Here is a 16,884-nt window from a genome sequence, read left to right as displayed (position 1 = left end):
GGCCATGAGGAATTAAGATGAACAGGCAGGAGTTGGTATCCAAAGAAAATTCCAAGTTTGAGATCTCAGAAGCACAGCCTTTCTGTGAAACAACATGGGTGAAGTTTCATATTTGAGTACTAGAAGTGAAAATCTTGCGTAGGGCAACTTTATGGCATATAACAACTATAAAGCTTGTCCAAAGGTAAAGTGACAGAATGGCTAACTGTTGGCTGCAGAAGAGAAGTAGGGGAAAGATATTATAGAACCCAAGAACAGGATTTAGTAGCCAAACTCACAAAGGAGTGAAGAAATGGAAGCAGGGTGATCCAGGATTTTTTTTCTCTTTCAATAAATATTTAATTTTCCACTGGCATGAAGAAGGCAGGAGGAATAAAGAATGCAAACTTGATCCTTGCCATATTCAATGTACTTGGATTTTATATAGGTTTCAAAAATGTTAAAAAGTATCCACATTAGTACTTAAAAAATCCACGTGACTGTTTAACCAAGCTAATTTGCCCTGAAATCCTTAGAAAATGTAAACTGTCCCTCTGACTGATTGTTACAAATCATGTAAAAAGAAAGCAACTGGGACCAAAAGCCAAGATTGTAGAACAGCATATCTGGCCAAAGAACACAAACATCCAGTTCCTAGAAAATCACTTATGAAAAGAAAGACTGAAACATTTATTAATTTTCAACCACTTACCAATAACTGGGTAGCTAGGTATAAGGCTTATATGTTTTTTGTGCTTGTCCTATATAAGCAAAGAAGACCAATTCATATGTAAGCCTACCAAACTCATGCATCACAGAGCAATGGCATGTGGGAACATGTAATTAATTTCTACTTCCCCCAAACTGATGAATAGTTGTCTACAGCATTTCATAAATGCAACCTACATCTAAGAACTTTCTAGGGAAAACAGACTGTGGAGATCATGTAATATGATATACAGATTAGAAGAGTAAGGCACAAAAAAATTAAGTTTCTCTTCTGAAGGCCATGCAGCTGATTAGTGGCAAAACTGAGACCATCACTCTCTAAACTGCCTTCTCAGGGTTCTTCTTTCTGTCTCAAAGCTGCCCCATCTCATGATGCTAATGTTCAACAGAGCTGGACTGAATTTCCACATAAAGTAATAATATGAGTCTCTTTTTGAAAAGTACAATAAGATACAGAATCTAAAAGGAAAAATGTGCAGTAATTTAAAATATGCGCTTGGTATTAACATTAACAATATATCATTGTGATTAAATTGATAACATTAATTTAAAACTATACCTTTACTGCGTCTGATGAAAGTACATTTTCCTTTTTCTGACTTGTGCTCATGGGCTCATTTTCAGCACTGAAAAATAAAAACCACAGTTTCTTTTGAAATTAAAAGAGAATAATTCGACTCATACATTTTCTATAGTTAAGCCAAAAATTGAATGTTACTTTATCTGCAGTGCTCAAAGTATTCATACACAAAATATATGAGGAATATGCTTATTTGAGGCCGGGTGCAGTGGTGCACACCTGTAACCCCAGCGGCTCAGGAAGCTGATAGAGGAGGATCTCGAATTGAAAGCCAGTCTCAGCAACGGCAAGGTGCTAAGCAACTCTGTGAGACCCTGTCTCTAAATCTCTAAATAAAATACAAAAGAGGGCTGGAGATGTGGCTCAGTGGTTGAGTGCCCCTGAATTCTATCCCAATACCGATATATATATATATATATTTGATATTTGATATCAAATATATATATATTGATATTTGATATCAAATATATATGATATTTGAATATCAACACTTGAAAAAACATACAAATATGTCCATCCAGGTTTCAGTAACTTTTGTGAATCCAGTATGCTTCATATCTTCTGATTTTGGTAATCAAGATCACAGTAATGATGTACCGGAACAACATAGGTCTATTATAACAAGGGAAAGTGCTAGCACATGAAGATTTATTTATCTTCAGGTTCTCCACAGTTAGATCCCTTTTTAATGTCTGTGCTGAGATATTTCTATTCAGCAAATCATTATACACATAGAGGTTCAGCTAGCAAACTCTGGGAATACTCAAAACTGGATGCAGGTTGATCTTGCCCCAAATGTATCCCAGATGGCAACTCTGGAATCCAATTTTCTGGATAGTCACTTCTAATTATTATTTGTCTTCACAGATGCCAAAAGGAATGACATAAGAAACTACTCTGCCTATCAGGCACCTATACATTTGAGACCTAAATATTCTTATCTCTGTGTTTATACATTATCTTGTTTTCTTTTTTTTGGATCCATTTTTTTTCTTTTTTCTATTGGTTGTTCAAAACATTACATAGTTCTTGATATATCATATTTCACACTTTGATTCAAGTGGGTTATGAACTCCCATTTTTACCCCTTATACAGATTGCAGAATCACATCAGTTACACTTCCATTGATTTACATATTGCCATACTAGTGTCTGTTGTATTCTGCTGCCTTTCCTATCCTCTACTATCCCCCCTCCCCTTCCCTCCCCTCCCCTCTTCTCTCTCTACCCCATCTACTGTAATTCATCTTGTTTTCATTCTTTCCTAATCCTAGACAAAACCAGTAGCTCCACTCTATTATCATGACTATCTACCATAAGTCAAAGTCTACATTTGGTTTTTAGCACATAAAAACATGTAGGTTTGGCACTTTGTAAAACTCAGTCTAGTTGGGGACACTGATGTAGAAATTTCAATAATACAATTTATAAAAATTAAAACTGCTGAAATCACAAAGTGCTGTGAAGCACAGAGGAAACAATCCATTCTGCCTGCCCCAAAAGTGCCCCAGAGGAAGTACAAAGACAGAGGATCTAGAGAATATGGCATTTTCAGGAACCCATGTTTGTTTTTAATATAAGACAAAAACATAGAATGTGTGTCAGGCAGAGGTCCTATAAGAGATAAGAAGGAGACCAAGGCTGGGGATGTGGCTCAAGCGGTAGCGCGCTGCCTGGCATGTGTGCGGCCCGGGTTCGATCCTCAGCACCACATACAAACAAAGATGTTGTGTCTGCCGAAAACTAAAAAAATAAATAAATATTAAAACTCAAAAAAAAAAAAAAAAAAAAGAAGGAGACCAAAGGTTAATGGATGCTTTACTATGAAAAACTGGCTCAACCCGTTGCAGAACATGATCTTTGTCCTACAGGCATGCAGTGGGGAAACTTCAGGGCTCTGAGGCAGGTACAAGAATAAGCAGGAAGGTGCCTGCCTGCTGACAAATCTTGGGGTCATGGTCACTGGCAACAGAGCAACAGCTCAGACCACATAAAGGTCAGTCCCAAAGCAAATGGAGTAGAAAGAGAAGATGCAACGTCTGATGCTTAGATTTTCTAACCTAAAATCCAGTGATTTTGTACAGTATCCAAGGAACAAATGGTGGCAGTCAAAAGACAGAAATGTAAGAAAGGTCACAAATACCTGGAAAATATACTAGATTAAAATTTCATTAAGTCTCAGATTCTTTGCAGGAATACATAGACCTAGCTCTAATACACAAGCCTGTACAAAAGACAAATATGTAAGTTGTATGTTAAATACACAGAAGATTCTATAGGGAAAATCAGGGCACAGATGTACAAATTAATAATGAGCAATATAGAAATTTAACCTGTATACATATACATATGTATTAAAAATATGTATATGTATAATACATATATATTTGTATTAAAAATATGTATATGTATAATACATATATATTATACATATGTCTCAGAGGTTGCTATTTTAAAAATTAACATCTATTTTCGGAGATCCAACATGGCGGCCGGCGAGCAGGCAGCATTTTCTATACCTCCGCAGTAACGGGATCAGAGAGACACATAAATACACTTGCATGGGACATGCTGAGGAACTTCTAACAATTTTCCACTGAAAGGAGACCTGCCGATAACTAGTAAGTCTGTGGGAGGGGTCAGTTGGTCCCAGGCGAGTGAATCTCCGCAACGCGGATCAGGGTCACAATCCCGCCTGCCGCCGCTGAACTGCAGCGAACATAGGAACCTACTGGGCCCCGCAGGCCTGAGTCCCTGAACTGACTCTAGCGGCTTGGTGCTAGGATCCACACTCCAAACACCCCACCCCACCCCCAGCCAGTTCGGAGCAAAGCGGACCAGGGACACAACCCCGCCGGCCGGCCACGGGCGGCGGCCAGACTGGGCCCCGCAGGCTTGAGTCTGTGAACGGCCTCTGGCGGTCCAGCGATAGGATCCACATTCCTACCACCCCACCCCCAGCCGGCTCGGTGCATCGCAGATCAGGGACACAATCCCGCCAGCCGCCGCTGAACTGCAGCGAACATAGGAACCTACTGGGCCCCGCAGGCCTGAATCTATGAACTGACTCTAGCGGCTTGGTGCTAGGATCCACACTCCTAACACCCCACCCCACCCCCAGCCAGTTCGGAGCAAAGCGGACCAGGGACACAACCCCGCGGGCTGGCCACGGGCGGCAGCCAGACTGGGCCCCGCAGGCTTGAGTCTGTGAAGGGCCTCTGGCGGTCCAGCGATAGGATCCACATTCCTACCACCCCACCCCCAGCCGGCTCGGTGCAAGGCAGATCAGGGACACAATCCCGCCGGCCGCCCCTGAACTGCAGCGAACATAGGAACCTACTGGGCCCCGCAGGCCTGAGTCTGTGAACTGACTCTAGCGGCTTGGTGCTAGGATCCACACTCCTAACACCCCACCCCACCCCCAGCCAGTTCGGAGCAAAGCGGACCAGGGACACAACCCCGCGGGCTGGCCACGGGCGGCGGCCAGACTGGGCCCCGCAGGCTTGAGTCTGTGAACGGCCTCTGGCGGTCCAGCGATAGGATCCACATTCCTACCACCCCACCCCCAGCCGGCTCGGTGCATCTCAGATCAGGGACACAATCCCGCCGGCCGCCGCTGAACTGCAGCGAACATAGGAACCTACTGGGCCCCGCAGGCCTGAATCTGTGAACTGACTCTAGCGGCTTGGTGCTAGGATCCACACTCCTAACACCCCACCCCACCCCCAGCCAGTTCGGAGCAAAGCGGACCAGGGACACAACCCCGCCGGCTGGCCAGGGGCAGCGGCCAGACTGGGCCCCGCAGGCTTGAGTCTGTGAACGGCCTCTGGCGGTCCAACGATAGGATCCACATTCCTACCACCCCACCCCCAGCCGGCTCGGTGCAAGGCAGATCAGGGACACAATCCCGCCGGCCGCCCCTGAACTGCAGCGAACATAGGAACCTACTGGGCCCCGCAGGCCTGAGTCTGTGAACTGACTCTAGCGGCTTGGTGCTAGGATCCACACTCCTAACACCCCACCCCACCCCCAGCCAGTTCGGAGCAAAGCGGACCAGGGACACAACCCCGCGGGCTGGCCACGGGCGGCGGCCAGACTGGGCCCCGCAGGCTTGAGTCTGTGAAGGGCCTCTGGCGGTCCAGCGATAGGATCCACATTCCTACCACCCCACCCCCAGCCGGCTCGGTGCATCGCAGATCAGGGACACAATCCCGCCGGCCGCCGCTGAACTGCAGCGAACATAGGAACCTACTGGGCCCCGCAGGCCTGAATCTGTGAACTGACTCTAGTGGCTTGGTGCTAGGATCCACACTCCTAACACCCCACCCCACCCCCAGCCAGTTCGGAGCAAAGCGGACCAGGGACACAACCCCGCCGGCCGGCCACGGGCGGCGGCCAGACTGGGCCCCGCAGGCTTGAATCTGTGAAGGGCCTCTGGCGGTCCAGCGATAGGATCCACATTCCTACCACCCCACCCCCAGCCGGCTCGGTGCATCTCAGATCAGGGACACAATCCCGCCGGCCGCCGCTGAACTGCAGCGAACATAGGAACCTACTGGGCCCCGCAGGCCTGAATCTGTGAACTGACTCTAGCGGCTTGGTGCTAGGATCCACACTCCTAACACCCCACCCCACCCCCAGCCAGTTCGGAGCAAAGCGGACCAGGGACACAACCCCGGCGGCCAGACTGGGCCCCGCAGGCTTGAGTCTGTGAAGGGCCTCTGGCGGTCCAGCGATAGGATCCACATTCCTACCACCCCACCCCCAGCAGGCCCGGTGCAACGCAGATCAGGGACACAATCCCGCCCGCCGCCGCTGAACTGCAGCGAACATAGGAACCTACTGGGCCCCGCAGGCCTGAGTCTGTGAACTGACTCTAGCGGCTTGGTGCTAGGATCCACACTCCTAACACCCCACCCCACCCCCAGCCAGTTCGGAGCAAAGCGGACCAGGGACACAACCCCGCCGGCCAGACTGGGCCCCCCAGGCTTGAGTCTGTGAAGGGCCTCTGGCGGTCCAGCGATAGGATCCACATTCCTACCACCCCACCCCCAGCCGGCTCGGTGCATCTCAGATCAGGGACACAATCCTGCCGGCCGCCGCTGAACTGCAGCGAACATAGGAACCTACTGGGTCCCGCAGGCCTGAGTCTGTGAACTGACTCTAGCGGCTTGGTGCTAGGATCCACACTCCTAACACCCCACCCCACCCCCAGCCAGTTCGGAGCAAAGCGGACCAGGGACACAACCCCGCGGGCTGGCCACGGGCGGCGGCCAGACTGGGCCCCCCAGGCTTGAGTCTGTGAAGGGCCTCTGGCGGTCCAGCGATAGGATCCACATTCCTACCACCCCACCCCCAGCCGGCTCGGTGCATCGCAGATCAGGGACACAATCCCGCCGGCCGCCGCTGAACTGCAGCGAACATAGGAACCTACTGGGTCCCGCAGGCCTGAGTCTGTGAACTGACTCTAGCGGCTTGGTGCTAGGATCCACACTCCTAACACCCCACCCCACCCCCAGCCAGTTCGGAGCAAAGCGGACCAGGGACACAACCCCGCGGGCTGGCCACGGGCGGCGGCCAGACTGGGCCCCCCAGGCTTGAGTCTGTGAAGGGCCTCTGGCGGTCCAGCGATAGGATCCACATTCCTACCACCCCACCCCCAGCCGGCTCGGTGCATCGCAGATCAGGGACACAATCCCGCCGGCCGCCGCTGAACTGCAGCGAACATAGGAACCTACTGGTCCCCGCAGGCCTGAATCTGTGAACTGACTCTAGCGGCTTGGTGTTAGGATCCACACTCCTAACACCCCACCCCACCCCCAGCCAGTTCGGAGCAAAGCGGACCAGGGACACAACCCCGCCGGCTGGCCAGGGGCAGCGGCCAGACTGGGCCCCGCAGGCTTGAGTCTGTGAAGGGCCTCTGGCGGTCCAGCGATAGGATCCACATTCCTACCACCCCACCCCCAGCCGGCTCGGTGCAAGGCAGATCAGGGACACAATCCCGCCGGCCGCCGCTGAACTGCAGCGAACATAGGAACCTACTGGGCCCCGCAGGCCTGAGTCTGTGAACTGACTCTAGCGGCTTGGTGCTAGGATCCACACTCCTAACACCCCACCCCACCCCCAGCCAGTTCGGAGCAAGCGGACCAGGGACACAACCCCGCCGGCCGCGGGCGGAGGCCAGACTGGGCCCCACAGGCTTGAGTCTGTGAACGGCCTCCGGCGGTCCAGCAATAGGATCCACATTCCTACCACCCCACCCCACCCCCAGCCGGCTTGGAGGCGGCCAGACCAGGCTCCGCAGGCCTGAGTCTGTGAAGTGCCTCTAGCGGTTTGGCGCTAGGACTTTGGCAGCGCTTAGTGCTGAGTTCCAGCTTTCAGACAGAGGAGAGAAGCGGTCCAGTTGGGTTCCAGACACCGGTCGGACCACAGAGGAGGACAGCAGCCGCCATTTCGGAGAGATGATGTAATCATCCCCATGTTCTATTGATCTCAGCTCATCCAGCGACGGAACAGGTGATTTCAGGCTGGTAGTTGCCTGCGTCTAGCAGACAGATTTCTAGCTCAGGCTCGGGACTGGGGATCTTGTGGAGAATACTCCTAGAGGCTCATGCCTGGCAAGGCGTGTACCGGGCACTGAGCAGCTGGATTCTGGTTCCCGGGGCTAACCTGGCCCAGGTCTGAGGAAACTGCGGAGACTGCCGGTGGAGGCCAGCTCCAAGTGGAGCGTGCGCTGAGCTAGGGGCGACTGGGTTCTGACTCCCGGAACAGTTTTGGCCCGGGGCTAGGGAACCCGTGGGGGTCGCTCGCTGGAGCCAGCTCCCAGCGGAGAGTGTATCGAGATAGGAGAGGCGGGTTCTGGCTACCGAAGCTGCTTTGACCCAAGGCTAGGGAACCAGCGGTGTCTGCCTCTCAGTCAGGGTCCTGTTGGGTGCTGTGGGGGCAGAGTGGAGCTTCCACCTGCACCCAGAGCAGGCCAAGTGTCCCGCCGGCGTGGTAGCATGACACCCCAAACGCAGCTGGGTCTGAAGAGAGTAGCCGCCCACGCCTAGAATAGGACCAGCGGCCCCGCGAAGCGGTAGCCAAGTATCCTCATTTGGAGTAGGGGCTGTGCAGAGCGTGCAGGCAGACCTGCGGCCCACTGGCAACACAGGCCAGGTAGCTTGCCAGAGTGGTGGACACGTAACACCGAGGCAGTTGCGTCACACTGGTTGGAGTGGGGGCGGAGCAGGGTCGCCGCCCGGGTCCGGAGGGGGCCCAGCGACCCGTTGGAGAGGTAGTCAGGTACTCCCATTGGGAGTGGGGGCTGTGCAGAACTGTGACCCACCGGCCTAGAAGTATGCCAGCGTGGTAGACTCGTCACACCAATTGGAGTGGGGACCCAGCAGAGCCGCCACCCACATCCAGATCAGGACCTACGACCCCAGGGCGTGGTAGTTACGTTACCACAATTGGAGTGGGGGCAGAGCAAAGCCGCCTCCTGTGCCCGCAGGGGGGGCAGACCTGTGACCGATCAGCGTGATAGATAGACCACCATAATTAGAGGAGGAGCACAGCCACTACCCACCCTGCAAGGGAGACTTTCCAACTATACAAGAGCAACATAAATAAATAGGGGGTAAATTTCAAAAACACAACAGTTGCACCAAGCAGAAAGAAACGCGAGCAGTATGAAAAGACAAGGAAAGAAAGGACCACAAGCAATGCAGGTCAACTCAACTTTAGAAGAGGTAATAGCTGCAACAGATGGAATATCAGATAAAGAGTTCAGGATATATATGCTTCAGATGATCTGGAGTCTCAAGGAAGACATGAGACAGCAAAATCAGACAATGAAAGATCACATTGACAAACAAATCCAGGAAGTAAAAGATCAATTTCACAGGGAGATAGAAGTAATAAAAAACAAACAAATAGAAATTCTAGAAATGCAGGAAACAATAAACCAACTTAAAAACTCAATTGAGAATACTACCAGCAGAGTAGATCACTTAGAAGAGAGAACATCAGACAATGAAGACAAAGTATTTCAGCTGGAAAAGAACATAGACAGCTCAGCAAGTCTGCTAAGAAACCATGAGCAGAACATCCAAGAATTATGGGACAATATCAAAAGACCAAATTTAAGAGTCATTGGGATACAGGAAGGCACAGAGCTCCATGCCAAAGGAATAAACAGTCTATTCAGTGAAATAATACGAGAAAACTTCCCAGAATTGAAGATTGAGACAGAATCCCAAATCCTAGAAGCCTACAGGACGCCGAATGTGCAAAATCATAAGAGATCCACACCTAGACACATTATAATGAAGATGTCCAACATACAGAATAAGGAGAGAATTTTAAAAGCTGCAAGAGAAAGAAAGCAGATTACATTTAGGGGTAAACCAATCAGGATAACAGCTGATCTCTCAACACAGACTCTGAAAGCTAGAAGATCCTGGAATAACATATTTCAAACACTGAAAGACAATGGGCTCCAACCAAGAATCATGTATCCGGCGAAATTAAGCTTCAGGTTAGAAGATGAAATTAAAACCTTCCACGATAAACAAAAGTTAAAAGAATTCGCAGCTAGAAAACCATCTCTTCAAAAAATCCTTGGCAAAACATTACAGGAAGAGGAAATGGAAACTAACATTGATAACCAACAATGGGAGGTAGGACAGTAAAGGGGGGAAAGTAGTCAAAGAGGATAACAAATCAGGTTTAGTAACATCAATAAACAATTATGGATAGAAGAACAAACCACATCTCAATAATAACCCTAAATGTTAATGGCTTAAACTCACCAATTAAGAGACACAGGCTAGTAGAATGGATCACAAAACAAGACCCAACAATATGCTGTCTACAGGAGACGCATTTGATAGGAAAAGATATACATAGACTGAAGGTGAAAGGTTGGGAAAAAGCATATCACTCATATGGACCGCGGAAACAAGCAGGAGTGTCCATACTCATATCTAATAAAATAGATTTCAAGCCAAAGACAATCAAAAGGGATAAAGAAGGACACTTCATACTGCTCAAGGGAACCATACACCAACAAGACATAACAATCATAAATATATATGCCCCAAATAATGGTGCAGCCGTGTTCATCAAGCAAACTCTTCTCAAGTTCAAGAGTCTAATAGACCACCATACAATAATCATGGGAGACTTCAACACACCTCTCTCACCACTGGACAGATCTTCCAAACAAAAGTTAAATAAGGAAACTATAGAACTCAATAACATAATTAACAACCTAGACTTAATTGACATATATAGACTATACCACCCAACTTCAAGTAGCTACACTTTTTTCTCAGCAGCACATGGAACCTTCTCAAAAATAGACCATATACTATGTCACAGGGCAACTCTTAGACAATACAAAGGGGTAGAGATAATACCATGCATCTTATCTGATCATAATGGAATGAAACTGAAAATCAATGATAAAAGAAGAAAGGAAAAATCAAGCATCACCTGGAGAATGAACAACAGGTTGCTGAGTGATCAATGGGTTTTAGAAGACATCAAGGAGGAAATTAAAAAATTCCTAGAGTTAAATGAAAACACAGACACAACATATCGGAATCTATGGGACACATTGAAAGCAGTTCTAAGAGGAAAATTCATTGCTTGGAGTTCATTCCTCAAAAAAAGAAAAAACCAACAAATAAATGATCTCATACTTCATCTCAAAATCCTAGAAAAAGAAGAGCAAAACAACAGCAAAAGAAGTAGAAGGCAAGAAATAATTAAAATCAGAGCTGAAATTAATGAAATTGAAACAAAAGAAACTATTGAAAAAATTGACAAAACTAAAAGCTGGTTCTTTGAAAAAATAAATAAAATTGACAGACCCTTAGCCATACTAACGAAGAGAAGAAGAGAGAGAACCCAAATTACTAGCATACGGGATGAAAAAGGCAATATCACAACAGACACTTCAGAAATACAGAAGATAATCAGAAATTACTTTGAATCCTTATACTCCAATAAAATAGAAGATAGTGAAGGCATAGATAAATTCCTTGAGTCTTATGATCTGCCCAGACTGAGCCAGGAGGATATAGACAACCTAAACAGACCAATAACAATAGAGGAAATAGAAGAAACCATCAAAAGACTACCAACTAAGAAAAGCCCAGGACCGGATGGGTATACAGCAGAGTTTTACAAAACCTTTAAAGAGGAACTAACACCAATACTTTTCAAGCTATTTCAGGAAATAGAAAAAGAGGGAGAACTTCCAAATTCATTCTACGAGGCCAACATCACCCTGATTCCGAAACCAGACAAAGATACTTCAAAGAAAGAAAACTACAGACCAATATCTCTAATGAACCTTGATGCAAAAATCCTCAATAAAATTCTGGCGAATCGGATTCAAATACATATCAAAAAAATTATACACCATGATCAAGTAGGATTCATCCCTGGTATGCAAGGTTGGTTCAATATACGGAAATCAATAAATGTTATCCACCACATCAATAGACTTAAAATTAAGAACCATATGATCATCTCGATAGATGCAGAAAAAGCATTCGACAAAGTACAACATCCCTTTATGTTCAAAACTCTGGAAAAATTAGGGATAACTGGATCATACCTCAACATTGTAAAAGCAATCTATGATAAGCCACAGGCCAGCATCATTCTGAATGGAGAAAAATTGAAGGCATTCCCTCTAAGATCTGGTACAAGACAGGGATGCCCTCTCTCACCACTTCTGTTCAACATAGTCCTCGAGACACTGGCCAGAGCAATTAGGCAGACGAAAGAAATTAAAGGCATAAAAATAGGAAAAGAAGAACTTAAATTATCACTATTTGCAGATGATATGATTCTATACCTAGCAGACCCAAAAGGGTCTACAAAGAAGCTATTAGAGCTAATAAATGAATTCAGCAAAGTGGCAGGATATAAGATCAACACGCATAAATCAAAGGCATTCCTGTATATCAGCGACAAATCCTATGAAACGGAAATGAGGACAACTACTCCATTCACAATATCCCCCCAAAAAATAAAATACTTGGGAATCAGCCTAACAAAAGAGGTAAAAGATTTATACAATGAAAATTACAGAACCCTAAAGAAAGACATAGAAGAAGACCTTAGAAGATGGAAAAATATACCCTGCTCATGGATAGGCAGAACCAACATCATCAAAATGGCGATATTACCAAAAGTCCTATATAAGTTCAATGCAATGCCAATCAAAATCCCAACAGCATATCTTGTAGAAATCGATAAAAGAATCAGGAATTTCATATGGAATAATAAAAGACCCAGAATAGCAAAAACAATACTAAGCAGGAAGTGTGAATCAGGCGGTATAGCGATACCAGACTTCAAACTATACTACAGAGCAATAGTAACTAAAACAGCATGGTACTGGTACCAAAACAGGCGGGTGGACCAATGGTACAGAATAGAGGACACAGTAACCAATCCACAAAACTACAACTATCTTATTTTTGATAAAGGGGCTAAAAGCATGCAATGGAGGAAGGATAGCATCTTCAACAAATGGTGCTGGGAAAACTGGAAATCCATTTGCACCAAAATGAATCTGAATCCCTATCTCTCGCCATGCACAAAAGTTAACTCAAAATGGATCAAGGAGCTTGATATTAAACCAGAGACATGGCATCTGATAGAAGAAAAAGTTGGTTATGATCTGCACGCTGTGGGATCGGGCTCCAAATTCCTCAATAGGACACCCATAGCGCTAGAGTTAACAAACAGAATCAACAAATGGGACTTACTCAAACTAAAAAGTTTTTTCTCAGCAAAAGAAACAATAAGAGAGATAAACAGGGAGCCTACATCCTGGGAACAAATCTTTACTCCACACACTTCAGATAGAGCCCTAATTACCAGAATATACAAAGAACTCAAAAAATTAGACAATAAGATAACAAATAACCCAATCAATAAATGGGCCAAGGACCTGAACAGACACTTCTCAGAGGAGGACATACAATCAATCAACAAGTACATGAAAAAATGCTCACCATCACTAGCAGTCAGAGAAATGCAAATCAAAACTACCCTAAGATACCATCTCACTCCAGTAAGACTGGCAGCCATTAGGAAGTCAAACAACAGTAAGTGCTGGAGAGGATGCGGGGAAAAGGGCACTCTTGTTCATTGCTGGTGGGACTGCAAATTGGTGCAGCCAATTTGGAAAGCAGTATGGAGATTTCTCGGAAAGCTGGGAATGGAACCGCCATTCGACCCAGCTATTCCCCTTCTCGGTCTATTCCCTAAAGCCCTAACAAGAGCATGCTACAGGGACACTGCTACATCGATGTTCATAGCAGCTCAATTCACGATAGCAAGACTGTGGAACCAGCCTAGATGCCCTTCAATAGATGAATGGATAAAAAAAATGTGGCATTTATATACTATGGAGTATTATTCTGCATTAAAAAATGACAAAATCATAGAGTTTGGAGGGAAATGGATGGCATTAGAGCAGATTATGCTAAGTGAAGCTAGTCAATCTTTAAAAAACAAATACCAAATGACTCCTTTGATATAAGGGGAGTAAACAAGGACAGGGTAGGGACGAAGAGCTTGAGAAGAAGATTTACATTAAACAGGGATAAGAGGTGGGAGGGAAAGGGAGTGAGAAGGGAAATTGCATGGAAATGGAAGGCGATCCTCAGGGTTATACAAAATGTCATATAAGAGGAAAGGAGGGGTAAGACAAGATAATACAAATGGAAGAAAGGATGTACAGTAGAAGGGGTAGAGAGAGAAAAGGGGAGGGGAGGGGAGGGGAGGGGAGGGGAGGGGGGACAGTAGAGAATAGGACAGACAGCAGAATACATCAGGCACTAGAAAGGCAATATGTCAATTAATGGAAGGGAAACTGGTGTGATACAGCAATCTGTATATGGGGTAAAAGCGGGAGTTCATAATCCACTTGAATCAAACCGTGTAATATGATGTATTAAGAACCATGTAGTGTTATGAACGACCAATAAAAAAAAATAAAATAAAATAAAAAAAAAAAAAAAAAAAAAAAAAAAAAAAATTATACTTATTAAGTAATTTAGGAAGTGTTATAATGTTAAATCTAATCAAAAACATTTAAGAAGCTTAACATTTATTTGTGTACATTTCTATTTGTATGCATGTGTACATGCACATGGATGCTTATATATCTTTATATCTATGTTCAAATTTTATCTATAGGTATATAATTATGTTTCAAACTATCAATTGATTAGAATAAATTCCAGTTCCCAGAAAAAAAAAAAAAAAAAAAAAAAAAAAAAAAAAAAAAAAATAACATCTATTTTCTGTTGCCACAAGGTTAATTATAATTCAGTTGTTATTTTGTTGTTGTTTTAATTTATTTATTCATTCTCATTTGTCACACATAATAGCAGAATGCATTTCAATTCATAGTACACATACAGAGCACAAATTTTCATGTCTCTGGTTGTACACAAAGTGGAGTCACACCATTTGTGTCTTCATACAGGTACTTCGGGTGATGATGTCCATCTCATTCCACCATCTTTCCTACCCTCCGGCTCCCTCCCTTCCCTTTGTCCTATCTAAAGTTCCTCCATTCCTCCCATGCCCCCGCCCCAAACCACATTATGGATCAGCTTCCATATATCAGAGAAAATATTTGGCCTTTGGGTTTTTGGGTTTGGCTTACTTCACTTAGCATGATATTCTCCAATTCTATCCATTTACCTGCAAATGCCATGATTTCATTCTCTTTTATTCCTGAGTAACATTCCATTGTGTATGTATACCACAGTTTCTTTATCCATTCATCTACTGAAGGGTATCTAGGTTGGTTCCACAATTTAGCTATTGTGAATTATGCTTCTATAAACATTGATGTGGCTGAGTCACTTATTATGCTATTTTTAAGTCCTTTGAGTATAGACCAAGGAGTACAATAGCTGGGTCAAATGGTGACTCCATTCCTAGTTTTCCAAGGAATCTCCATACTGCTTTCCATAATAGCTGCACCAATTTGCAGTTCTACCAGCAATGTATGAGTGTTCCTTTTTCCCCACATCCCTGCCAACACTTATTGTTGTTTGTCTTCATAATAGCTGCCATTCTAACTGAAATGAGATGAAATCTTAGAGTAGTTTTAATTTGCATTTATCTAATTGCTAGAGATGTTGAACATTTTTTCATATATTTGTTGTTGATTGTATATCATCCTCTAAGAAGTGTCTGTTCAGTTCCTTGGCTCATTTATTGATTGAGATATTTGGGTGTTTTCTTTAGGGGTTGTTGTTTTTTGAGTTCTTCGTATATCCTAGAGATTAGTGCTCTGATATGTGTGTGGTAAAAATTCGCTCCCATTCTGTAGGCCCCTCTATTCACCTCACTGATTGTTTCTTTTGCTGAGAAGAAGCTTTTCAGTTTGAATCCATCCCACTCATTGATTCTTGATTTTTATTTCTTGTGCTATAGGAGTCTTGTTAAGGAAATCGGGGCCTAATCCCACATGATGAAGATTTGGGCCTTCTTTTTCTTCTATTACGTGCAGGGTCTCTGGTCTAATTCCTAGGTCCTTGCTCCACTTTGAGTTTTGTACATGGTGAGAGATAGGGGCTTAATTACATTTTGCTGCATATGGATTTCCAGTTCTCCCAGCACCATTTATTGAAGAGGTTATGTTTTCTTCAATATATTTTTGGCACATTTGTCTAGTATGCGACAAAAAGAGGAATCTAACTGTATTTAGGTGGGTTTGTCTCTGTGTCTTCTATTCTGTACCATTGGTCTACACGTCTAATCTGTTGGTGATACTTTCTATTGAGTGTTTAATTTGATTTATTGTTTCCTTCATTTCAAGGATACCTGGATTTTTTTTTTCAGAACTCTATCTTCCTATTGAAGTAATCTTTTGCTTCTTGTATTTGCTCATGTAGCTCTTTATTAAAATGATCTTTTGCTATCTGTATTTGCTCTATTATATTATTCTTTAATTCACAGAACATTTAAATTATGTATATCCTGAACTCCTTATTCATCATTTCTTCTGTTGTGCTGGCCATGGATTCTAATAACGTAGTATCTTGCTTTGTTTGGGGCACTTTCTTCCTTTGTTTTTTCATGTTCATGTATCTTCCCTTCTAAACTGCGGAACTGAGGTGTTACAGTTTTTAGTGTTCCTGCAGGGTTCCAGTACCTCTCCTTTAAGGAGCAGAACAATATTAACAGATCCTAATACAAACAATATGCAGCCTTAAACCAAATAGTTGCTATTAAGATGTTTACGGTTTTGTCACAATATACAGAAATGTTGAGTTCAGTTATTATCTACAATATAAACTGTAGATAATAAAAACATAGGTTTGCAAAAGGGTCTACAGTTTCTGTTGGTGGACAAAGAGAGAACCAGGGGTGAGGTGTAGGAAGAGGTGTTAAGGAGGTAAAGGGTGAGGATATAGAGTTATAGGATATTGAGAGCGGAATCTAAATAAGTTGGCTAGTAGCAGAAGATAAGAGAGAAAGTGATTTGGGGGAGACAAGTGGGAAGACAATAGAGAGAGTACAAAAAACAAACATAAAAATTAAGAAAAATAAAAAATATAAAAATT

General features: G+C 44.6%; 1 protein-coding gene across 2 annotated transcripts in view; it reads right to left on the bottom strand.

Annotated features, from left to right (window-relative positions):
• Crybg3 (crystallin beta-gamma domain containing 3) overlaps window positions 1–16,884 on the bottom strand; it is a 120,590-nt gene that overhangs the window by 83,061 nt on the left and 20,645 nt on the right. For both annotated transcript variants that reach the window (XM_026411044.2, XM_077795324.1), the window contains exon 2: window positions 1,268–1,334. In XM_026411044.2, the coding sequence (XP_026266829.2) occupies window positions 1,268–1,334 (67 nt within the window). The remainder of the gene's footprint in view (window positions 1–1,267; window positions 1,335–16,884) is intronic.

The sequence above is a fragment of the Urocitellus parryii genome, chromosome 2, assembly GCF_045843805.1.
Source record: "Urocitellus parryii isolate mUroPar1 chromosome 2, mUroPar1.hap1, whole genome shotgun sequence".
Taxonomy (NCBI): domain Eukaryota; kingdom Metazoa; phylum Chordata; class Mammalia; order Rodentia; family Sciuridae; genus Urocitellus; species Urocitellus parryii.
Note: the sequence above shows the minus strand (reverse complement) of the source record. Positions and strands in the feature narration are given on the sequence as shown.